This window comes from Eumetopias jubatus, unplaced genomic scaffold, assembly GCF_037043125.1.
Source record: "Eumetopias jubatus isolate StellerSeaLion01/CBP00866 unplaced genomic scaffold, mEumJub1_p1.0 scaffold_7, whole genome shotgun sequence".
NCBI classification, from domain to species: Eukaryota; Metazoa; Chordata; class Mammalia; order Carnivora; family Otariidae; genus Eumetopias; species Eumetopias jubatus.
In genome coordinates this window covers 11,841,146-11,866,722 of record NW_028274813.1, presented here as the reverse complement: position 1 = coordinate 11,866,722, position 25,577 = coordinate 11,841,146, and the positions used below count along the sequence as shown (strand labels likewise).

The window sequence follows — 25,577 nt, the reverse complement described above, 5'->3', positions numbered from 1 at the left end:
AGTGCTTAAGGGTCTGTGTGTGTTCTTTTGGAATCAATATGTCCCCCACCCTTTGTTTCTTTTGCCTTCCAGTTCATATATGATGAAGAAATTGTGTGGTAAGTTTTAAACGTCTATTTCTTGTTCCTTTTTTGGTCCTGTCCTTCCTCTTTGGGTTCGTTGAATCTTCTTTGAGATTATTTTTACAAACATGAGCTTATGCACTTGTGAAAGTAAAAAGCATCATGCTAAGCAAACACACCTTTATCCTTTCAAAGTGACAAAGATTGTTTCCCTCAGTGTTCCTGCTCTACCAAATAACAAAATGTATTATAAAGCTAAAGTAATGAAAACGGTATGGCATTTTCCCACTGGGCTAAACATAGGCCAAAATGGACTGTGGAACCAAGAACCCAGTCATGGGCCCATTTCTTGGCCGGGGGATATGACAGGTGTCACGACAGGCAGTGAGTTAGGGAGAGGGTCTCAGATACTGCTGGAGAAACTAGGGACCTATACAGAACAAAATAACATCAGATCCCTTCCTCACACCTTATACAAGAAGAGAATCCAGATGAATTAAAGATCTCACTGTAGGGGCGCCGGGGTGGCTCAGTTGGTTAAGTATCTGTCTTCAGGTCAGGTCATGATCTCAGGGTCCCAGGATCGAGTCACGTGTTGGCTTCCTGCGCAATGGGGAGTCTCTTCTCTCTCTCCCTCTTTCCCACACTCGTGCTTGCTCTCTCTCTCTCTCTCTCTCTCTCTCAAATAAAATCTTTTTAAAAAGCACTAAAGCTTTCACTGTAAAAAGCAAAGTTAAACAAAATAGAATAAAATGTCAGGACTCACCTTTATGACCTTAAGATAGGAAATGATTCCTTAATTAAGATACATAAAGCAGAAACTTGAAAGGTGGGTGTATTCACTGTATACGTGTGTCAGACATCCATAGGCCATAGAAATGTTCTCTTCATGACAGCGATTCAGTCTGCATCCCATCGGTGTCTATTTGTGGGAATGGGCTCAAGAGGCCTTGCTGAGCAGCCAGGTGCTATGGGCCCAGAGAAACCTGCTTTCGGCCCCCCCCCCCCCGCTCCCCGGCCCCTAACCCACCATGTGAGCCAGGGAGCCTCTCCTCATCGGGGGTCTCCTTTTCCTAGGTGGAGTGGGGGTGGTGGTAGCGGGGCCATCTATAAGTCTCTCCGTAGCTCTGCTGGGCTGCAGGCTCTGTCGGCAGAGGGAGAGTTCCCGAAACAACCGTAGCTTATGCCTGGCACCTAGTAGGCCTTCAGCACACGTTTGTCGGATAACCACATTAAGCTGGGTGGCTCCTCAGAGGCTTGTGGTCAGAGCTGCAAAGATCCTGGCCGCGTGGGGGGTTGGGCACCTCATCTGCTGGACAGCCAGATGTGCATCCCAGGAAGGCCCCCGCCCCGCCCTGCCCCAGCGCTCAGCCCTGCAGGCTTCTGTGCTGGCCCCTTTCTCCAGACAGTTCTTCGGCCCCTTCCCACCTGTACCCACAGCCTTTCTGGTCCCGGGCCAGAATCTCGGGTGAGCTTACAGGTCTCTTAGGACCAATTTGGTATGACTCCAGGTCACTCCCCTCTGTGGATCCTGGGATGGGGTGGTCCTGGTCCTTCTGTTTTCTAGATACCGGTGGGAATGCTGCCTGAGCCCTGCAGATCCCCTGTCACTGAGAAGAACCCACCCTTACCTTCTCTGTCCCCAGGAGGGCTTCAGATGGCAGATGGCCACAGGCTGGGGCGGGGGGGGCTCCCCTACATGCCTGGCACCGGGGCCAGGGAGGGTCAAAGGACCTCCTGCCCTGTTCCCTGCTGCCTAGCCGTCAGTCCCAGGCCCCAGGCACCCCCAGCCCTAACCACAGTCTCCGTTCTCTCTTTGAGGTGGGAAGGACTGGTGCTCATCATCTTGTATGCGTTTTACATTCTGATCATGAAGTAAGTAGCTTTTTTCTCTTATCCCGCTGGGCAGTCTGACGCCTCATTCCCCTTCCTGCTCTAGCCTTTTGTTAGAGCCCAGACAAAATTGATGACAGACCAGCTGTCATCTATTCCAGCCAGCTCCGGTTCTCTGGGGGGGTACCTGCTGGGGTGCTCAGACACTGTTTGGGGGGTGCTGTCCAGACCAGGGGAGGCAGGGCTGGTGGGTGGAGAATGAGGCTCCTCCAAGACGGATGGCAAGCAAGACGTCTTTCCCCGTGGCTCCTCCCTGCCCTGGGTGACCGCCCTTTCTCACTGGCACTGTAACTCTCCCGATCATGTAATACTGCTCTTCTCAAAGAGCCAGGCTGCCTCACTTCTGTGCCAGGCTTCGTACAATGCCACCTGCAGGGGGCGTCACGAAGGAAGGAAGGTGCAGATGGTGTGTCAGGGGTGTGCACCCAAGCAGCAATTCCAAAACTGCCTGGGTGAGCGTGATCTCAAAAGAGCCCGTGAGGAATATTATTCAGCCCTAAAAAAGGAAGGGAATTCTGTCATGTGCTACAACAGGGATGAGCCTTGCAAACACCCTAAGTGAAGGGAGCCAGTCACAAAAGGACAAAGATGGTGTGATTCCACTTAGGCGAGGTAGCCAGCAGAGTCCAATCCATAGAGATAGTAAGTTAGAGATTACCGGGGGGTGTGGGGGAGGGGCCGATCACTGGTTAATTGATGAATGGGCACACAGAATTGTTCTCGATGCCGCAACCTGACAGTAAATAATGCTGACGGTCACCTGACACGTTCTGGAACTGTGATTAATGTCAGTGAATTAGACACTTAAAAATGAAAAAGAGTTAAAATAGCAAATTTTATGTCCCCCCAGTTTTTCCACGTTAAAAAAAAAAAAGAAAGAAAGAAAAATGCTCCCTTGAGCTGAGTCCTCTTCAGGTTTTGTCTTCTTGTCCACATCCCCAGAAAGAGTTAAAAGCAACACTGAGTTTGAGGAAACTCTGTGAAGTCCCACGTTGATATCAAATGTTTATAGTATTTTGTGAAAATGGGTGATCACCTGTCCAAGGGCAGGAGACTTGTCCTCACGTGAACCGCTCTTTCAGTGAGGCGGGTGGCCTGGGGTCAAAGCTGGAGATGGTATCTTTACTGGGGGCTGGGGGGTGCGCCTGGCTATGAGGGGTGCAGGCATGGCCCGCCGGGCAGCCCCCGGGGGCAGGACCTGCAGCTGTGGGAGGGAGGACCAGCTTGGTGTCACCTCTTTGGAGCCTGCCCTTGACGCTGGCCTGAAGTTCCTTTATGAGGACAGGCTTGGGACGGGCATAAGTAGGCATGGGTCGTGCTCTTGGACCAGAGGTTCCTTATGCCCCCCCCCACCCCCCCGCACGAAGTTCTCGGGGTCCTGTCAGGGGACTGTCAGCTCCACGGGCCACTCCCAGGGTCTTCTGCCTGTGTGTGCACGGGCTGGGGGGTGGGGATAACCTGCCCACTACGGCCAGGTGTCTCCCACAGCTCTGACCTCCAGCCTTCACTTGCAGGTACAATGTGAAGATGCAGGCCTTTTTCACCATCAAACAAAAGGCCGTTGCCAATGGCAACACGGTCAACAGTGAGCTGGAGGATGGTAATGATTACTGTGATAGCAGTTCTGATGACCCCTCCATGCCATTGCTGGGGCAAGGTAAGGCTGAGCAGACAGGAGCCGCCCCAACCACGTCACTGAAACCGCTCTCCCCTTCTCTTTCCTGCCCACGCCACCCCCCGCCAAATTGTCCCTCTCTTACCTTTGCCCCCCCCCCCCAGGAGATGTGGCTCAGATTTGCATTTGTGTAGAAGGGAGAACCAAGAGTCAACAGTCACGCCCTGGGGACTTTTCCCCAAGCCTCCCCGGGAAGGCTCCTGGCCTGCTGGGCTCAGTGCCCCCTGAAACGCAGTGAGTTACCTCTCTGACCCTTGTACAAGGCCAATGGCAGGAGGCCGAGGACTTGGGGTGACAGAGTAGGCGCGGGTCTCCCTGTGATTTCTCACACGCCGGGCCCAGCTCTGGCGGAGAACTCCGTTCTGGAGAGACCTCTGGCTCAGCACCCAGAGGAACGACAAGGCCCCGGAGGGCAGCCTTGGAGCTGAGCAGGAATGCCCAGACCGGCCCCCGAGAGCCCTGCTTGGGAGCCCTGGCCCGGGGGCTGCAGCCTTGTGTCCTCGGCTTTTCTTTGGCCCCCTTGGCTGGGGTTCTGGGCCTGCGGAGCCAGTGCGTGTTGTCTCTGCCAAGGTCCCGCAATCCGCTAGGCTGGACCAGCTGCTGCTTTGGAAACCGCATCTTAATCCCACCAGTTACTCAGTGATTCCTGGTTGGGGGTGGGGTAGGAAACTGCCAGCAAGAGGGGCACATTTCCGTTCTTCCCCACCCAAGCCCCCAGCGAGTGTTAGGGCCTGAATAGGTTCTCGTACTGAGGGTCATGGAAAAACAGATGGGGCTGTTCCTAATTCCACCCGCTGTGTTGGCAAAGGCCTCTTCAGCAGCAGACAGGTGGATGGGCCACATGAGGGTCTTTCTCCCATGCTCCCTGTGGCCCTGGGCGAGCCACGTCCTCTTTCGGGGACCTGAACTCCTTCGTGGTGTCTGGGACAGCCCAGGTGGTCTCAGGGGCCAGTTTGCTCGTGTCTCGGACACGTGGGGGCTGAAATCTGTTCTCCTTGGCCCCTCGCTAGTCTTCACCCTGGGGTGGATCTGGGTAGGGGCTTCATCCCCTGGACGTCAGGCAAGTTTATTCTGTCCCATCTCAGGGAACCCCCCTCACAGGTGCTTGAGGGAGGAATGAATCTCTCCTTACCGAAAGAAGAAACCCACTGGGGTGGGGGGGGGGCACCAGTGTAGTCATGGTTACGGCCCGGCTGCCAGACCCCGGTCCCTGATGGTCAGAGGAGGGAGGCTTGTAGAGCCTGGGGCTGTATCCATGTGTCCTGTTGCCAAAATGCCGAGCAGCCTACCCCAGAGGAGAGCCTGTTTCCAGGACAACCTCCTCAGAGGGGAGGGATGGATGTGGCTGCTGGTTTGCATTTTAGCTCCACAGATTAACAGTGGCCCCGAGGTTCCAACCGCACATCCCCACACACAGTGTCTCAGGATAGGGGCTGAGTCCTGCCCAGTCTTGTACCCAGAGATTAGTGCTCTGGGGCCCTCAGGACCTTCACAGCAAAGAAGGTCATTCCTCAGGTGCCCCAAGAGCTACCTACCCCCTGTGTGGCCGATGGAGGAAGCCCCCCCCCCAGGGTCCCATGGGAAGCATCCCTTACTTGAGTACAGCTGTGTGGGTAGCGGCCTCATGCGGGACCTCTCCCACAGCTCTGTCCTGGTGCTGTCTCCACAACTTAGGTACCCAGGACAGTAGGACCTCCCCCACAGGTCTCTTATTTTCCCCCGAATATCTAAGTCCAGGAAAATTTCTAGAAAATTAGAAGATTAGACACCAGGTTGCCCAACCTCCCCCCGCAAACACAGGAAAAGGAGGAAGATAGGCCTCCCTCCAAGTTTTATCAGGGAGAAGGCATTCAGATAAAGGCCAAGGAGAAAAAGGTCTGGCGGGGGGAGGCTGCAGGACTGGAAGTGGAGAGGTAGGAGTCTCAGAGATGCGGCCCTCAGGATTTTGTAGCCCCAGCTGGTGGAGGGCCCTGGGTGTAAGTCACTGCAGGGTGCTGTCCCCCCAGAAATAGACTGAGGAAGGAGCTCCCAGGAACCCTGCAGGGACTGAGAAGGGGGCCTCAGGAGTTTGCCTCTGCTAGCGGTGGTGTTGTCACGAATCTTTCCAATACAGAGCTCCCCTCCCTGCTCCTCGGCCTGCAGCTGGGTCCCCATCTCCCCACCCACCCGAGGAAGCCCAAGATTGCTAGCTGGTGGCGTCTGTCAGGAACCCACGCACACACAGCTCTGGCTTTGCCTGTTCCCAGTTTCGGTGTTTCCCGTGTCAGATCAAAATTTTCAACCCAGTCTCCTCACAGGTGTTCGGCCTTGTTACTACCACTCTTGTAAAATGCCTTTATCTACTTAAATGTTCTTTGAAAGGTCATGCGGTTCTTTTTACCAAATCCTCTCGGGCCAATTTTTGTTGTTGTTTTGAGGGTGGGAAGGAATAACATCCTCCAGCTTTGTTCAGATGTTTGGATTTTTCTAAAAGTCTTAGAAGTTTTTCACATCACACTTCAGTTCTGCTCAAGGAAGCAGAGCACAGTACCCCAAGAAAAGGTCCCCGGGGCAGAGGAGGAGGGCGCCCCCCCTCCCCGGTTCCCACCGCTGTGGGGAGTCCAGCTTCTCTTTGCTGGTTGCACACAGCCTGACAGCCCAGGCTACTGGGGCTAACGGCTAGGCTCACCGTGGACCTTTCCAGGCTGCCTTGGCCCTGGATCCAACTTTGGCTTCGAGCAGGGGCTTGAGCATTGAAGCCCCCAGTAGCAGGAACCCCTCTACTAACTCCTTCAAATAACCCCCTGGCATCTTGGCCACCATCAAGAATGCTGCCCCAAACTCTGGGTGTCCACCGCACGCTAATCACCTCTGGCAAATCTCTGTCGGCCTTTGTCTCCTTAACTCTTCTCTTCTAAACTGTAAGTAATCCACTTTCATCCAAGCGATAACCCATGCATTACAGAAACAAACAAACCAGGGCCTCCGCTCACACCTCCTTGGAGGTTAGCGTCTGTCCCTGACAAATGCATGGGCCTCCTGGCTTCCTTTCTAACCACCATGCCTCCTGTCTGCTGAGCCTTGCTGCCTGTTTGGTGAGGGTGTGCATGTCTGGTGTGCATTTGTTCGTGTTGGTGCCGTTAACTTGCACGAGGGTATGCTCCTGGCCACTCCTGCCCGGAAAGGCTGCTCGCCGGGAGCTGGTGACCAGTGCAGAGGGACGGGCCTATCTGCTTTGACAGCCTCCCCTCCCCCCCCAGAGGGGAAAACTCCACCTGCTTCTGTGTGCGGTGTTCCTGAGTGGTTCCATTCCTGGTGTCCCCAGGGCTCTGGAGTTAGATGTCAGATCCCCCGAGGATGCCCACCCTGAGCGAGTCTGTGAAGGTGGGGAGGAAGGGGCCTGAGGCCTGGAGACATTTACTCTTCAGCCTCAAGGGTGGGGGGGGGCGGCGGGGAGCAAAGGGTCCAGCACCTGCGAGCGTCATCTTTACCCTCACTGCTGGCCTCGGGGAGAGCAGTGTTAGACACCTCCTTCTCTGCCAGGTGGAGATGGTCGTTCAAACAGAGCAGGTAGCCTGGTGGGAAGCCGAGAGCCAGTGCTGTCTGGTGCTTTCTAGCATTTTCCATCCTGGAGAGCCCTTGTCAATTTCCAAAGTTTTATCTGAGCCTCTGTCAACAGAGGGAAAGAAAGGTCCCCTCGCAGTCATGGGCTGGGAGGTGGCAGGGACCCTGTCTTAATTGTAGCTGGGCTTCCCAGTGAGGCGCAGATGAGGAACTGAGAGACCTTAGTCAAGATGGGCCCCCAAAAGAGGGGGCATCACCTGGCGGAGGGGCTAGACGTGGAGCGCCTGCTCATGAGTGGTCCGGTAGCACGGGACCCCGGGGCCTCGGCTAACACTTCCCATTGGCAGGCGGTCCCCTTGGGCTCAGCCAGGCTCCCCGGCAGCAGCCAAGATCACAGCCCCAGGAGGTCTGCAGCATGAGGGGAAGTCAGCTGGCCCAGCGCTGGGGTGTCGTCCCCGGGGAGATCTCGGCACTAATCATGGCTTTGTGCCCAATATAGTGAAGGAGGAGCCTCAGTACAGCAAAAACCCAGTGGTGATGGTGGACGAGGTCATGAGCTCCAGCCCTCCCAAGTTCAGCTTCCCGGAGGCGGGCTTACGCATCATGATCACCAATAAGTTTGGGCCCAGGACCCGACTGCGGATGGCCAGCAGGATCATAATTAATGAGGTCAGTTTGTATCAAGGGCACTGAGAGCGAGTGGCCTCGGGTGTGTTGCTGCACTTTGAGGATGCTTCCTATTGTTGGGCCACCAGGATGTCCTTGGCCGGGCTGGCCTTTATTGCTGTCCCTGCTTACGGAAGGAGGCCCAAACGTTACCCGCGCGCAGCACATGATCCTATCCAGAGGTGTGTTACAAGGCAGGGAGCAATCGAATACAATTTCTAAGATGTGCCACTGAGAATTTTGTCAGGCACTAAAGCAAAGCTAATTGGAGAAAGGCCAGTTGGAAGTATGGGTTGTTTCTTTACAGTGTTATTGAGGACCAAAAAAAAGATGAGCACACACCTGTTCTCTATGGATAGAACAGCTCTAGGAGAAAACCAAGAACACTGGCAGAGGTCACTTACCCCTGGGGACTTCCTTTTCACTCTGCACCCTCCTGTTCTGCTTGAAGTTTTGTGCCCTCTTACTCATTTGGGAAAAAAAAAAAATCTGTTTTAATGTTATTTCATGTCCAGAAAGTATAGCAAAGGTGCCCAGGCTCTAATTGTCAGGGTTAGGGTTAGCTTTCTTCCAGTCTTTGCCACATGTGTGCATCTCAGAGTTTTAAGTCCTTATTCTCACACCCAGGTAGTTCTCGGCTTGAAACCTTAATAACTAATAATCCATAGTTAGTACGTCAGAGGTATGCAGAAATGACATCGCCCAGGGCTTAAAAGTTCTATAATGTGAACATTTCTGCTTTCGTACATAATGTGTCCTCCCTGTGGAAGGTGTAGTAAGAAAGAGAAACATTGCAAATTTTGCATCATTCTGAATCCTTTTGACCCTAGCCAGTAAAATAGGAATCAGTGAGATTTTACTGAATCCTCGTTATTTTTCATGAGCATGATCATTGTGCCCATTGAGTGGGGGTGGGGACAACTCTGAAGGATTTGGGTTTATAGTATCTTTGTCATGCCTTATGCACTAGGGAAATAATGGGGGTTTTGATGAACCGGTAAAATATTGATTGCCCCCAGATGTTTTAGGCTGCTGGAAAAACCTTGTTTCCGCCCACCACCCCCACCCCCAGGCTGGGATTGAGCGCCCTGGCAGGTAGCATGGGGATCCAGAGAGGCCAGGCTCAGGAGAAGACATTGAGTTTTAATCTCACTTTAGCCACTAACTCGCTTAATCTTCCTGGGCCTCAGCTTCTCTAACTGAGAATGTTTGGCAGGATGCTTGCAGCTCTACAAATTTCAGTGACACACAACTGGTAAGCTATGCGTGGAGGCTAAGCCGTATCTTGGGGTAAATTCATCGGGGAATGGGAGTGGGAGGAGGAGGAGAAAAAAACCCAAATGCCCAGTTTCAAAGTTGTTTCTTAAGACCCTGGGTCTCGTTAAAATGTTCAGTCATTTTAATTCCAAAACGTTAGAGACGTTTGCAAAGCTGCAATTAAGCCATGGTAGATTCTAGTGCTTGCGGGATGGATGCTCTCGTTCATTCATTGGAGAGGACAGAGCAGCTGAGAGGGGGTTTGTAGGGGGTGTGTGCATGGGGGGGAGGGTGTGTGAGGGGTTTTCCTTCATTCCAAGGCTACACCTGGCTGTCCTTACCCAGAGCCACTGCAGTGAGTTGCTGAGGGGCACAGAATTTCACCAACCCTCAGTTTCCATGCGTCTCCCTCCTGGGTGCTGGTCATTTTGAGCTGGTCTGTCCAGCTGCTGAGGGCGGGCAGGTGGGGGATGTTTTACCTGTGGTACAGCATTCATCCTCTTAATGACCTTCTGAAGCAGATGATGAGATTTCCAATTTATCAGAGAGGCAAAGGAATTTTCCCAAAGCTGCACAGCTAATATGAGGGCAGAACAGGAATTCCCACCCAAATCTGAGTCTAGACTGCAAAAGTGGGACTGTGTAGATTATCAGGGATCAGTTAGTCCACCTCCTCAGCCCCTTCTTTCTGTATTTTTATTCCCTCTATAATGTTCAGCCCCTGCTTGAGTTGTTTTTAATTGCCTCTTCCAAGTGACAACCCTTTGAACATCGCCACCCCCTGATTTTCTCCTTGAACCTAAACATCCTTAGAACCTCCCACCCTCCCTGATGTAACATGGTTCCAGTCCTCCCCATGTTCCAGCTTATCTCTCTCAGCATGTGGATCCATCACCTCCTTTGTGTTGTGATCTATGCCTCTCTTAATACAACCTCAGGTAACTTTAGATATTTTTCCAGGTACAAGTCTCTGTTGATTCCTATTAGGCTAGCATCATGACCCCTTCCCATTGCTGCCATTCATCTTGCCATTAAGTCATGCCTCCCTCCTTACAATTCTGTTCTTGCACAACTAGGTTTTTTTGTTTGTTTAACTACAGGGATGGCCTGTCATTTAATACTACTTGGGTTTGCTACTCGAGTAGCAAAATATTATGCCTCCACATCTGAACTTGAGTCTCAGACATAGATCTCTTGCTCTTTTTGGTAGGCTAAGTGTTGTGAACACACTCGTAAAAAAAGGAATTTTAAAAATTTTCACCCCATCCTAGACTTCATCATTTAGGAGTCCCTGCCTAAAACCAACATAAAGGTGGTTAAATGGTCAATTCCTTTTTTTTTTTTTAAGAGAAATAACATGTATCTATTTTAATAATGATGTTTTAACTTCCAGTAACCACGAGGATAGGCGTTGGGCACACAGGTAGAGAATAATGCCTTGGGGACGCATTCACGCACTCTTAGTCTCCTGGTGAAGAATCAGGAGGGGTCTATATTTGTCCATTGTGTGACAGTCCTTACCCCCAAGGCCTAACTCAGACTGATCCACAGGCTTTTATAATTGCAACCAGATGAATGGGAGCTGGGCAAAGGCAAAGGAAAGTGGAAACCTGTGGATTTCTTGAAATGTGGCCTCTGCCTTTCCCTGGTTTCTAGAAGCCCATGGATTTGGTGAGGAGGATCAGCTTCTGCATGGGCAGAAAGGAGGCAGCCTTTGTCAATTGCTACAAAATAGGGCCAGGAAGGGGACAGGTTAGTTCAGGGCACACCCATTAGACATGGCAAAGCCCTGGGACAGCAGAGGTCATCCCAGTGGCCAGCAACCCAGTGAGGTGCTCAGCATCGCGAGTCGGCAGGGAAATGCAAACAGAGCCACAATTAGATACCATCACCCACCCACCAGAATGGTTCAAATTAAAAGGACCGCCAGGGTCAAGCATTGACAAGAACGGGACACAAAGGAAATTCTTTTTTTTTTTTAATTTTTTATTGTTATGTTAATCACCGTATATTACATCATTAGTTTTTGATGCAGTGTTCCATGATTCATTGTTTGTGCATAACACCCAGTGCTCCACGCAGAACGTGCCCTCTTTAATACCCATCACCAGGCTAACCCATCCCCCTACCCTCCTCCCCTCTAGAACCCTCAGTTTGTTTTTCAGAGTCCATCGTCTCTCATGGTTCGTCTCCCCCTCCGACTTACTCCCCTTCATCCTTCCTTTCCTGTTATCGTCTTCTTTTTCCTTTTTCTTAAAATATGTTGCGTTATTTGTTTCAGAAGTACAGATCTGTGATTCAACAGTCTTGCACAATTCACAGCGCTCACCATAGCACACACCCTCCCCAATGTCTAGCACCCAGCCACCCATCCCTCCCACCCCCCCACCACTCCAGTAACACTCAGTTTGTTTCTTGAGATTAAGAATTCCTCATATCAGTGAGGTCATAGGATACATGTCTTTCTCTGATTGACTTATTTCACTCAGCATAACACCCTCCAGTTCCATCCACGTCGTTGCAAATGGCAAGATCTCATTCCTTTTGATGGCTGTGTAATATTCCATTGTGTATCTATACCACAGCTTCTTTATCCATTCATCTGTCGATGGACATCTTGGCTCTTTAAGGATCCCACAAAGGAAATTCTAATCCATTGCTGATACGAGTGTGAAGTGGTTCAACGTGCACCTACTGAATGACCTAGAAATTCCACTCCTAAATACCCAAAAGAAATGAGCGCATTTGTCCAGAAAAAGACCTGTGCACAAATGTTCACAGCAGCATTCTTCATGAGAACCAGAGAAGGGAAACCACACAATGCGTTGGAGGTCATTCATACAATGGAATACTCGGCAACCATGAAAAATAGCCAGCTACCAGGTCGTGCAACCCCATGAATGCATTTTACAGATACTGAGTGAAGGAAGCCACACATAGAATAATACATATTATATTTATACGAAGTTCAAGTTCAGGAAAAACGAATTGATGTCTATAAAAGTCAGAATAGCAGTTACCTTGGTTACCTCTAGAGAGAAGGGGCTTATAAACCAGGGAGGTGCCTGAGGGAATCTTTTGAGGGGCAGGAAATGTTCTACATCTTGATGTAGCGTATCATTGAGCCATATGCTTCATTTAAGTGTATTTTTTGCACAATAGACGTGAAAAAAAATTAAACATTCAAAAAATGATGCAGGACGTTTCCTTTGACTCTCTTCAGGCAGCTTATAAATGTCCACTGAGAGATCTGGAATGGTCACTGTCATCCAGAGTCATGGGCTGGGTGGTCTGGTTGGCAGGCTCTGACCAAGCCCCAAAGGCTTCCCAGTATCAGTCTACCTGGAGACGAGCAAACTGAGATGGAGTCCAAGGTTCTTGGGCCATTTCTCAGGGAGACTGATCTCCAGGGATGGTGTTCTAGAAACGTTTCAGCGCTATGCCCCAGTAAGGAACAAAGCCACCGTGTGACATTTTGTCACATGTCTTGGCGTCTGACTTGCCTCCCGTCCACACAGCGGCAGAGACTGATCAACTCGGCTAACGGTGTCAACAGCAAGCCACTTCAAAACGGGAGACACGAAAACATCGAGAACGGGAACGTTCCCGTGGAAAACCCCGAAGACCCTCAGCGGGAGCAGGAACAACAACCCCAGCCGCCACCCCCACCCCCAGAGCCGGAGCCGGTCGAGTCTGCCTTCCTGTCCCCCTTCTCCATGCCCGGTGAGTTCTGGGGGCGCAGGGCCCTCGGGCTGAGTTGAGGTCTTCAGGACGGAGACCTGGACCCAGGAGGGCCGGGGGAGGCTGGTGCGAAGGGTCGACGTTAGGTCACCAGAATGCTTTGGAGGCAGTTGATAAATACGTCCTAAGTAGCGAGCTGTGGATTAGAGCCACGGTCAGATGCAGGCATGCCCGGTGTGGGGGAGCCTGCGTGCCAGAGAGCAGGCCAGCTGGAGACATGGGGGCACCAGTAACCCCTAGTGATTGCACTTAAATGCCCAGGGCAACTGGTCTTTCTTTTGCAGTAAGAAAAAGCAACCACCACTGTTAATTTTACGGACCCGGTTAGACTCTCCAACCAGACATTCGCCGACAGGATATTCTAAGGCCACAAATTACCCATAGACAGTTACACCTTCTACATTTGACAGCATCTCCTACCCGTACGTAAGCCCTCAGCTCCTTCCATCTCACAGGAGTGTGACCTCTGCAGCCTAGTGTCCTCTGACTGCCAGCTCCTTGCTGACCTCCACTTCTCTTCTCCTTCTCGTGCCCTCTTCTCCAGCCACACTGGCCCCCTCACTGTCCTTAGAACACACCAGGTATGCCCTGCCTCAGGACCTTTGCACTTGCCTGTCACTGGAATGCACCTTCCCCGGTGGTCCACGTGGCTCACTCCCTCCCCCGCTTCAGGTCCCTGCTTAAATGTCACCTTCTCAGGGTGGCCATCCCTGACTACCCTGTTTGAAATATTTTATGTATTTTTTTCTCTTGTGTGTCTCCCCCAGCTAAAATGTCACCTCCACAAAGGGCAGGGATCCTTGTCTATTTCACTTCTGCCTGGCACACGGTAGGTGATTAGCAGGTATCTGTCCAGTGAGTTCACATGCGAGAGGAATCCCAGACACCCGCCGTGTACCTTCCTCTTTAACCAACTTTCTGTGCGGGCCTTTGAGTCCTAGGTGGGAGAGGAAGGCCGCCGTCTCAGAGTTTTTGTCTTGGGTGTCCTGCCATCCGGACAGGCCCCAGAATTCCAGGATTTTCAAGTCCAGAACTTGATGTTTTTCTGAAAAGAGTTCTGTGTTTAACATCAGGCTCACAGAGCACGTAATTTAAGAGCTGGCTCTGCAGGGAGAGAGGCTGTCCAGTCCCTCGTCCCCATGTTTTGGGAAGACTCCTGCCCCCAAGTAGACGGTGGGGGGGTCTGCCCAGGCTGGAATACTGTGCCACCGTGGTTCATCCTGAAAATACGGGCTCCATTTGAGATCACACGGCTGCCTCGGAGTTCCTAGATGAGAGTCTCCAGGGTATGCCGATCACAGCTACCTGGCTCTTCCCCAAATTCAGGGTCTGTTTCTAAAACATGGACATTTCAAAGACTGGCACAGGATGTGGGAATCAGAATTTTCCAATCTTCTCTGGGTGATTCCTGGGAACTGGCTGGGTCAGGAATTGCTGATCCCTTCTTTCACATGAAGGGCAGACCTGGCAAGTGAATTTTTTCCCTTCACTAAGGTCACAGAGGGGCCCAGGCCTGGGGTTCAGGCCACCCCCCCCAAGGTCCTCCCCTGCCGACCAGAAGGTGAGGGGAGCTGGGTCGGACATATCCGACACGGCAGCACACCTGTTGGAAGGCTCTGGGGAGCAGAGATCATGCTCAGGTAGCTTGACTTGTGGGCTAAAGGTCACACTGTACTTGGGTGGGAGCTTGGCCCCTGGGGCCAGGCCTGGGCCACTGAAAGAAGGGGTGTTCTTCTCCAGATCCTGGGAATCTGTATCAGATGACCTATTTGTATACACTGGGGGAGAGATTATATCTATGCAGTGGGATCCCGGGAGGGCGGTGTATCCGCCCCCAGAGCAGAACCTGCTCCAAGTCTGAAGAGCCAGGACGGGTCCCTGCCCTGCCTGGCATTTTTCACTTCTGTGTTCATGAGCAGTCCAAACACAGGCCCGGAGTCCGGAACCCCGGCCCTCCCCCCCCCCCCACAGCCATGCATCATAACTCCAGCAGCCCACTTCCTCTGCCATGTGCACTCAGGGCGAGCACAGGGACTCGGGGCGGCAGGAACCCCAGGGGTTTCGGTTCCTCAGGGGCTGGAGCCCAGATGCAGTGGGGGCTGGGATGTGGAGGGAGAGGCTGGCTGTGGCCCCGCCAAGCTTTCCGGGAAGGAGGTACCGTGCCGTGAGTTGTCTTCTCTAGTCCCAGGAGGTGGGTGGCAGAGTCCCCACTTTGCGGATGTGGGCCCTGATGGGGCCCCAGCCGCCACCCTCCACCGGCTACTTCATGTGGATCCTTATGCAGGCGTTGCCCGCTGTCCAGGGCTCGGCCGGAAACCAAAGAAGGGAGGTGCCCTTCTTGGCAGCGGCCGTTCAGGCAGCCATGTGTAAGGACCACTCACCTCTGCGTTTCCTCAAAACCTTGAGTTTGGCAGGACTGGGTGGGGTGGACCCCAAGGCCTGCCGTCCCTCCCTTGGTTTTTGTCCCGGGACCTGGCGCTTCTCAGAGAAGTGGCCATGGGAAATGGGATCTAGCTTCCTGCAGGACTCTGGATGGCTCAGCCCCCTGGGGGGACTGGGCAGGGGGAGCTTCAAAACGCTGCTTTCTTGCCAGGGCTGGGCCCGGGCAGCTCGCAGGCTCTGTGGACCCCTGCCTGATGGGCCCCAGCTTCCTGCTGCAGTTGGTCACCTTCCTCCTCCAGCCGGAGGCTCCAGGACGTTCCCCGGGGCTCAGTTCAGATCGGAGCCAGATGCTGGCAGCTTCCGCCCCGTCCTCGTCTCCTCTTGCCCTCAGGAACAGGCCGGGCTTCCTGTGTCCCCGTGCAAAGCTCCCTCTCCCTTTGTGTCCCTGCGGATGTGTGTCCAGGTGTTTACCTTGGAAACCACGAGTTACTTCCTGCTCCGCTTCCTCTGCCCTCCCCTCATCTCCTTTGAGGAGTGGGGTGTGGAAAGGGAGCCGTGTGGTTGCGGCCCGTTTAGGTGTGTACGGTGGCCACGGAAAAGCGAGGCCGGTGTGGGCAGAGGTTTATAGGAACCTGGACAGTGGGACACAGCGCCTGGGAGGGTCTGGCTCCTGGCCCTGGACCACCCATTCTCGCTCACCTTGTCTTTTCAATTTCTCTCTGGTGGTGGCCTCACAATGATCCGGGGCTGGCCGGTGGCCCTGAGGATGCTTTAGGGGCAGAGGGAGCTAGCTATCCCCTAAGCTGGGCCCAGGAAGGAGTCACCAGGGGCGAGGAAAGTGGTAGCAGGGGTGGGGATGGGAGGAGGGCAGGAGCCATTCCTCTGGGCAGCTTGGAACCAGCCTCGCTGCAGTGGCAGGATGAATCGGGGCCTGTCGGTTCTATGCACAATTCTTCTGTGTAGTCGGGGGCAGCCTGGGGAGGCAGGCTCTGGAGTCCAGAAGTCCTGCGTTCAAGTTTTGGTTCAACCACTCACCGGCAGGTCGCACTGGGAAAGCTGCTTCACCTCCCTAAGCCTGTTCCTCAGCCAGAGAATGGGGGCAATGGTGCTTATGCCCCAGGCTTGCTCTAAGTAGTGAATAAGGTATTTAGCCACTGTCTCTGGGCACAGACCGATGCATAGTAGGTGTGCGGAAAATGCTAATTTGGATTATGTGCTTGAATCACATGGTTTCTGTTATATCCAGCTTTTCACATCTTTCCCTATTTGGACCACAAGCTGTGTTCTAGAAGGGTCACAGGTGCCAGGATCCCTGGAGGCCTGGAGCTGGGTGGTCATCCTGAGTGTCAGGAAGCACCTGCTGTGTGCCAGGTACCCAGCTCTGGGCACTTTGCAGATAAGATCTATCTTTTCGGTAAATATTTGGGTACGAGACCGCTGTGGGCTTTGGGTATGCAGGTGGGAACAGGACAGCCACAGTCCCTGTCCTTTGAGAGCTTGCGGGTGTGCTGGGTAAATCCAAGCAGTTAACTACAGGATGCATCTTATGCATCATCTTCCTCTACTCCACGGTGGATAGGTAGAGGAGGTGGCCCCAGCCTGGGGCCCCTGGGCTCTGCCACCCGCATACGGGATCATGGGGCTTGTAGACTAGAGCCCAGGGACATTCAGCAACAGCCTGTCCCTTGTGCCCACCTGGCCTGCTGCTGGATTCACATCAACATCCACTGCAGCCTGCTCTTCCCACTCTGGGCCGTGGAGGCTGGTAATTAGGCTTCCCCAGGCCAGCTGTTGGCTGGGGGAAGAGGAAGAGGAGAGAAGCTTTTTCTCCCATGGAAACTGTGGTCTGCAACCCCGGGGAACTGCTCTGAAGTTACCAGCTGGTGACCCTGAGTCCCCGCCTGGCTGGGGAAAGCCCATAATGCAGGCTGTTTGTGGTTGACTTGTGGTCTGGGAGGCCCCACCAGCCCAGGGGGCCAACGGGACTCCTCTCTTCTGACACTGGGATGCTGGCCTTCATGTCTACCACTGTTGTAGCAGCCCTGGGGCCTTGCTGTAGGTCAGGCCTGGAGTGAAAAGTCAGGTACCCTTCCAGGGCTCTTGGGGGGCTTCCAGGTGCTGTGGCCTGTTCTAAGAGCTTTATGTGGTTTTTCTTTCTTTGAATCCTCCCATGAGGTGGGGACAATGATCTCCATGTTGCAGAGAAGGAAAGAGAGGCCAGAGAACTTAAGCCAGCCATGCAGTCCCCCAGCTTCTAGGTGGAGAGGAGCGTTCCCGCCTGGGCAGCCCAGCCACCCCCATTGTGCCGTCCTGCCTCTCGGTACTGAGCATTTTATTTATCCTCACAGCTTCCTTGAGATTAGGCATCATCTTTATCTCCATTTTGCAGAGGGAAACTGAGGCCCCGAGAGGCTGGGTGACTTCCCGAATCACATGGCCATTAAGTCGGGGGAGCCCCTCTTCCGTCCTGTGCCTCCCGAGCTGTGAACACCGTCCCAGTCTGGTCCACTGGGGAGTAGGGTCCCTGACCGTGAGCCCCCAGGCTGTCCTACAGCCTGCAGATGACCTCAGATACATATGTATCCAGGATCTACGAGGCCGAGTGGAGAGACTGGGATGAATGTGCATTTCTCAAAGTCTAGGCCCTTGGAGGTGCTTGAACAGTCACAGGAGGTGAAACTAACCGAGCACCTCCTATGGGCCAGGCGGGGGACTGTAGTCACCCACTGAGTCCACATGACAACCGTAGAAGGTGGGTGCCGTGCTCCCCATTTCCCGTGTGAGGAAACTGAGGCACAGAGAGATGTAGTTGCCAAGGTCACCCAGGAGGAAGGGGGCAGAACTGGGATTTGCACACTGGTGTTCTGACACCAGATGTGCTTAGGGGCCAGCACTGGGGTCCAACCAGTGGATTGCCAAATAATGTGTCTGTGGGGCGTACACTGTTGGGGACCTCATACGCCCTCCTCAGGCCTTGGATGGCACGGCTCTACCTTCTCTTCCTTTATTAGAATAAAACTCAGCACAGGCAATCTGGAGATTTGGGGATGTTTTTAGGACTTATTCTCCCTACCCCAGCCCATCTTCACCACTTCTACGTGGCACTCGAGCGAGCTGTCCCAGGTGGGACGAGAGGGTTCTGTTTAGCCTCTTTAAACCGTGGGGTGGGTGGGGGGTGGTGCACTGGAGAAATAGAGCTCTAGAAACCCGTGGGCACATTCTCACCTTGGAGCCCCGCAGCACCGTGAACGCGGCGGAGAAACCAGGGGCCGTGGGCTCACGTACATGTGACAGTCCAGGCACGGTGCCCATCTGTTCCAGGCCCCCAGAGACATGCGGCTCTTCACGGCGGAAAGCCTCTCATTCTTGCCTCCGTCTCTGGAGCCGCCAGAGAAATTGTCTCATAAGTCAAAGTCAGGATTTCAAAGGAGCGTCCTTGCCCTTGCTGCGGAGCGCCGAGCTGTCGGTTCACAGCTCCATCAGAACAAATGCTGGTGGAGCGTTTTTTGTTTTTTGGTTTTTTTTAATGTAACAACTTTATTTTTTTTTTTTAATTTTAACTCCAGTGTAATTAGCATGTGGTGTTCTATTCATTTCCGGTGTGCAATCTAGTGATTCAGCATTCCACACATTGCTCATCGTGCTAAGTGTCCTGTTCATCCCCTGTAACAGCTTTGCGGATATAGATCTCACTTACCCTAATATTCACACCTTTAAAGTATACAGTTGAGTGGGGTTTAGTAGATTCACAAAGCTGTGCAACCATCACTACAATCAACTGTAGACTATTTTCACCACACCTCCCCCTTAGCAATTATCCCCACCCCACCCACCTCCTGGCAGCCACTACTCTGTCTCTTTGGATTTATCTGTTCTGGACATTTCATAGGAGTGGAATCATGTCGTAGGTGGCCTTTGGTGACTGGCTGCTTTTCCTCAGTGTGGTTTCAAGGTTTATCCTTGTGGTAGCCCGTGTTGGCACCTTGTTCTTTTGTACGGCTGAATACTCCCTTGTATGGATATACCACCTTTATCCATCTGTTGCTAGACATTTGGATTATTTTCACTTTCTGGCTATGGGTGGTTTCTAAAAACATAATAGAGCATAGTGGAGAAAGAAGCTCAGGGTTTTTTTTAATCTAAGTGGAAGCAATTTTCCGCCAGGTCCTTGTGGTTCGTGATAAACGGTATCTGAATACGAGGATCGGAAGGGATCGTAGGAATTTTAAGACCTGCCGCTGCCTCCTATGAAGTGGGAAACCGAGTCCCAGAAAGGGGCATGGGCTTCCCCAAAGGGCAGTCTTGACCAGAAAGAGCCAAACATCCAGGCCATCTGCCCCGGATGCTGGTCAGGCCAGCACAGTGCATGCTGGGAGGGCGGGGGTGAAGGGACCTAGACCCATCACGTGCTGGGGTCCCGAAGCCTCCTCCCATGCCAGCAACGTGAAGCCCACACAAGCTCCCACAAGATAAAGGAGGGCTTTTTTTTAAAGTAAGGATACAGGGGTGTGTTATGGGTTCCCAGACCACAGAAACAGCTAGAGTCGTCCAGGGCTGGGACTCAGGGTCTCCGTGGATGTCCGGGCTCTTCCTGGTCCTTGCCTGCACTTCTCCATGGATGCCTGTCAGACTGGCTGTTGTCGATTCAGTCAGTCCTCACTGCAGACTGTGGCCTCGCATGGACTCCAGACTGGCCCGTGACCATTCCAAGCCCCCTAACTTAGCTCGCTGGTGCTGTATCTGAATTCCAGAATCTGGAAGGAGAGAGAGAATGCCGTTGGCCCAAAGGCCAGGTGTCCGCCCCTGGTCAGTTTGCTCTGCTCACCGATATGGCTTTGGTGGCCCCTAAGAAGGTGAGGGTCTGCGCACATGCACGCCTACATCCCTTGTGGGACCTGTGACTGCCGCCTCTAGGGTTATCCGGAGACGCTGGGTGTAGCCCATCTCAGATGCAGGAAAAAGAAAATGCAGAGATGTAGGTGCCTCATGTGATCATGGGAAGGACACCTTAGTCTGGGCACCAGCAGTGACCCCAGATTCCTCCCCACCGAAACTGCGTCCACTGCCACCACACCAGAATCGGGGCAGTTGGAGCCAGGATACCACAGACCTGTGAGCTCGAGATCTCCCCATCAGAGCTGTGATCAGAGCTGTGATCCAGGGACCAGGAGGCCATTGCCACAGCTATGTCTCAACTCCCAAAGCAGCACAAACAGGGCACTGGGATTGTGGCCAGGCCTCTGGACGGTCCCTGACATCCACTCAGCTAGTGCTTGGGCTCAGATCCCCTGCGGCAAATCCCAATATCCCCAGAGCCCTGCTTGCCGGGAGCGCATCTAGAGCAGCCGAAAGGCAGCCTGGCCCCACCTCAATTCTTCTCAAATTAGGGAGGCTCTTTTGAGTCCAGACCTGGAGCTGCAAGGGAGTCTGGGAGACGCCTCTGCAGACACCGGAGGGAGGTTGGAATGGGAGCTGAGGGCCGGCTCAGCACATCCATGTCCATGAGAACCTTCGTGCAGCATGGAGAAAAGCAATAAAACCAACCTTTACTGGTGACTCAGACCGGACCTGGTAAGGGACCCGCGTGGCTCTGCCTCAGGGAGACCAAGGAGAGACAGGTCCCAACCCATAGCTTCATCAGGCACCTGCCCCAGCCCCAGCACTGTCCCTAGCACCTTATATTAGGTACTCGGGGTACTGCACAACAGCCCTGCTGGGTGGCTGGTGTAGGTCCTCATTTCCCAAATGAGCAAACTGGGGCTCAGATGAGTAGGTGCCATGGCTCGGGCTGGCACCAGGTCTGCCCAGCTCCCAAGTGCTGTCCTTTGGTGTCACTGTTGACTTTGGCCAAGAGGGCCCTCTGCTAAGCTGGTGTGTCGGCTCTAGGATGCCAGGGGGAACAGGAAGGAAGGGAGGGAGGAGGCCAGCTGCTGGGTCTATGTGGTTTTCAGACACCAGGAACCTGGGAACCCAGGAACCCCGCCACCCCGCCCCGTCATTGTAGGGTTTGCAGAATGTTTAATGTCAGAGGGCAGCGGCGGGGGGGGGGGGGGGGGGGGGCGGGTGGCAGTGAGCGTTCTTGACTATCTCGGTGTTTCTGGGATTAGTGGTCTCTAATTTCATGTTCCCTGGGGACTCCAAATTTGGACAAAGCCCTCAGAGGCTGGGCAATGAGCTCTGTACTTTCTGCTTTTCTCTGGTCGCCCCACAGTTCCCAGAGGTGGGTGAGGGGCAGCAGTTCCCCACCATCCCAGAGGAGGCCGTGGAGGCTCAGAGAGGCTGACAGTCCACCCACTGCCACATAGTGGAGACCGAACAGCATAGATGGGGGACCGGACAGATCACTCTGCTGGATGCCCTGAGATCCCTGAAGTGGGTTGCAGAGCTGGCCATAACTTGGGGTCTTTAGAACAAGGGCATTGATGCACCAACCTCAGATGACTTTCTAGTTCTGGGACCCATTTACATCCAGTCCCAGAGTTGATCGTGGAGCCTCCACAGAGCTCAGTGGAGGCCATGGGCTTGCTCCCAGAGCTGGGATGGGGTCTCAGGGATCTGTACCAGCCATGGGAGCTCAGCAGCCCCCTTCTCTGTGGCCTGGGAGATCTTGGTCTGTGGGTTGGATCTGTGCCCTCTTCCCCACGAGGGCAGCTGCTTCTGTTGGGGAGCAGGAACAGGGTCCTAATGGCCAAACTGTGTTCCCTGACTGTGCCAGTGTCCGGGGGAGACCAAGCCAAGGCCTCTCCCCTGGAGAAGGCCTCCCAAAGACCTCATGAGCCCTGTAGGCCTCTACCATGGACTGCCAGATACATCTCTCTGGGCCTGAGTCCCTGTGTGCGCAGCCCTGCTTGCATCCTCATGTCAGCCTTCAGCAGGGCCTGCCTCTGGCTTGCTGAAGCTTAGTGTGTCCTTTCTCATCCTCCCCTCCATTCTTCCCCTCCCTCCCAGCCTTAGCCTGGCCGCTCAGCATGATTGTAGTCCTGACCTCATCTGCTTCCTGTGGGGTCTCCACTCGCCCCCTCTAGTGCCCTCAAGATCAAAACCCACCCTCCAGAGTTCAGGATGGGGTCCTTAAGAGGCTTTGGTGTTGGACTTCTGGATCTGACAGTTCCTCGCTGTGTGACCTTGGGCACAGGGCCTTATCTCTCTGAGACTGTTCTCTGTAAAACCACCCAACCCAGTGCTTGACAGTAGTATCTGTTAAGTGGAAGTTAATGTGGTTGTTAACATCAACAATAGGTAAAAATTAGTGTTTACTCTGCACAAGGTGTTATTATAGACCCATCATGTGTATTGGCTCATTTTCAGTTTTATTTCAGTTCCTGTGAGGCAGGAACCATTGTGCTCCCCATTCTGTAGATGAGAAAACAGATACAGGGGGCCCCCATACTTGCCAAGTTCACACAGGTAGCATATGCCACAGCTGGGGTTTGAATCTGGCAATCTAGGCACACCTGACCATGGGGCTGCTGTGCCTCTCGGAAAGCAATCCATTTAATGGTAAGTCTAAATCTAAGGATAAAACAGAAGTGTATTAAAAACTAAAAATTATTCTGAAGTTCGTTTGCCCCAAGGAATGAGAAAACATTAATGGCTCCCTTTCTCAAGAGGAATTTTCTGTTTGGATCACAGCCATAAGCTAAGGGTAGGAAGCTCTAGTTGGACAGTGGACACTTCTGCCGGTTGGCGGGTAGCAAAAGGACGTCCATGGGCCTTGAAATCACGGGACTCAGAGGGCAGGCAAGCAATACAGCACAAAGGACTCAGGATTTTTAAACTTTGAAGACCTGCATTCAAGTCCTGGCACTACCGCTCACTTTCTGAGATGTTTAAGTCCCTGAATTTCACCAAACCTCGGTTTCTTTACCTATGAAATAGGGAAAATGTCCCCTAAAAGCTGACATGAAGAACAAAGAGAATGTGAAAATCACCTCCAAGGTGTGAGGCACGACAGAAATGTTGGGTAATGGTGAGGTAGCCCGTCATCAATCCCGCCTTGACAAGGCTCCATGTTCCCCTGCATTCCTCACCCCCCCGCCCCGTCCCCGCCTCTCTACAAAGGCCAGCCTGGAGGCCCCTGGCTGGGGAAGCAGAGTCTGTTTGTGGCTTTGTCTCTAATTTTCTGTGAGATTTGGCACAGTTCATTAACCTTAATGGAACTTTGTTTTCCTCTTTATAAAACTCATGGAGTCAACCAAATGAAACTTATGCCAGGAATGCAGAGTTGGTTCATCGTATGAAAAACAATACACCACGTTGTTAATAAAACCACATGATCATCTCAGAGAAAAAGCACCTAACAAAATACAACACTGTTCCTGGATGAAAAACCCCACAACAAACTTGGGATTAGAAGCAAACTTCCTTAACCTGATAAAGGACATCTGCAGCTAACTTCGTACTTCGTGGTAAAAGACTGAAAGTTTTCCCCTTCAGACCAGGAACATGACAAAGATGTCACTCTCACCACTTCTATTCACCATTGTGCTGGAGGTTCTAGGCAGAACAAACAGGCAAGAAAAAATAAAAAGCATCCAGATTGGAAAGAAATATAAAACTATTCATAGATAACATGATCTTGCAAATAGAAAATCCTAAGGAATCCACAAAAAATTGTTAAGACTAAACTTGCAGGATACAAGAGCAATGTACAAGTTTCAGTTGTATTTTGGTATATTAGCAATTAACCTGAAAATGAAATTAAAACAATTTCATTTATAATAACATCAAACAGAATAAAATACTTAGGAGTAACTTTAACAAAGGTAGTACAAGACGTGCACACTGAACACTACAACATATTGTTGAGAGATATTAAAGATCTAAATGGAAAGACATCACATGTTTATGGATAGGGAGACATAAAGATCTTTTAAATGGCACAAGTCCCCAAATTAATCTTCAGATTCTGAGCAGTCAAAATCACCACTAGCTTTTTTTTTTTTTTTTGCAAGAGATTGATGGGCTAATCCTAAAATTCCTATGGGAATGTGGGAGGCCCCAAATAACCAAAACAATCTTGAGAAAGAACAAAGATGAAGGACTCACACTTCCTGATTTTAAAACCTACTACAAAGATGTAATCAAGACTTGTACTGGAAATGAGGATAGTCGTATAGATCAGTGGAATAGAATTGAGAGTCTTGAAATACACCCATACACTTAAGTAATTTTGACAAGGGTGCCAAGACCATTTGATGGGGAAAGAATAGTCTTTTCAACAAATGGTGCTAGGAAAATGATCACCACATTTAAAAAAAAAAAAAAAGATCCCAAACTCACACTGTATACAAAAGATAATTCAATACAACACAGAGACCTAAATCTAATAGCTAAAAATGCAAAACTCTTAGAGGAATACAAGTGTCCATATTCATGACTTTGGGTTAGACCATGGAGTCTTAAATATAACAAAATCATAAGTAGCCGAAGGAAAGCATAAATTGCCCTTCATCAAAACTTAAAACTTTTGTGATTTATAGGACATCGAATGTGAGAAGACAGCTCCTAGAATGGAATGAAACATTTGTAAATCGTATTTCTGATGAGGATCTAGTATCCTGAATACATACAGAACTCTTAGAACTCAACACTGGAAAGACAACCTAGTTTTAAAAAATGGGCAGAGGATTTGAATAGACCCTTCTCTAAAGAAGATATACAGGTAGTAAGTCCATGTTAGAAGATGCTTAACACTTAGTCATCGGGGAAATGCAAATCAAAACCGCAGTGAGATACCACTTCACTACAATGGCTAGATTCAAAAAGAGACAACAGTGTGTTGGCGAGGATTTGGACCTATTGGAACCATCAAACGCTGCTGTTGGAAATGTAAAATGGTATGCCTCTTGGGAAACAGGCCATCAGTTCCTCCAAGAGTTAAACGTAGAGTCACTATATGATGCAGCAATTCCACCCCTAGCTGTATGCCCAGGAGGAACGAAAACCTATGTCTACACAAAAACTTGCGTGTGAATATTCATAGCATCAATCATGGTAGCCAAGAAGTAGCAACAATCCCAATATCTCATCAAGTGATGAACGGGGAAGCAAACTGGTGTATCCATACAATTGAATATTAGTCATCCATACAAAGGAAGGAAATACTGCTGTGTGCTGCAACATGGATGAAATTTAAAAACACATGTAAGAGAAAGGCAGACACAGAAGCCTACGTACTATGATTCCATTTATATGGAATGTCCAAAATAGGTCAGTCTGGTAGAGACAGGTTAGTGGTTACCAGAATTTGAGAGAGGAGGGGAATGGGGAATGATTGCTTATGGGTACAAGTTTTCTTTTGGCGGTGATGAAAAGCACGTGGGAATTACATAGTGGTGATTGGCTACACAGCTTTG

At 51.7% G+C, this 25,577-nt stretch overlaps 1 protein-coding gene across 1 annotated transcript in view; it reads left to right on the top strand.

The window, feature by feature from the left end:
• Nucleotides 1–25,577, top strand: part of SLC24A4 (solute carrier family 24 member 4) — a 163,616-nt gene that overhangs the window by 116,377 nt on the left and 21,662 nt on the right. The window contains exons 8-12 of the mRNA XM_028099656.1: nucleotides 73–98; nucleotides 1,884–1,937; nucleotides 3,470–3,612; nucleotides 7,673–7,842; nucleotides 12,615–12,819. Of these exons, the coding sequence (XP_027955457.1) occupies nucleotides 73–98; nucleotides 1,884–1,937; nucleotides 3,470–3,612; nucleotides 7,673–7,842; nucleotides 12,615–12,819 (598 nt within the window). The remainder of the gene's footprint in view (nucleotides 1–72; nucleotides 99–1,883; nucleotides 1,938–3,469; nucleotides 3,613–7,672; nucleotides 7,843–12,614; nucleotides 12,820–25,577) is intronic.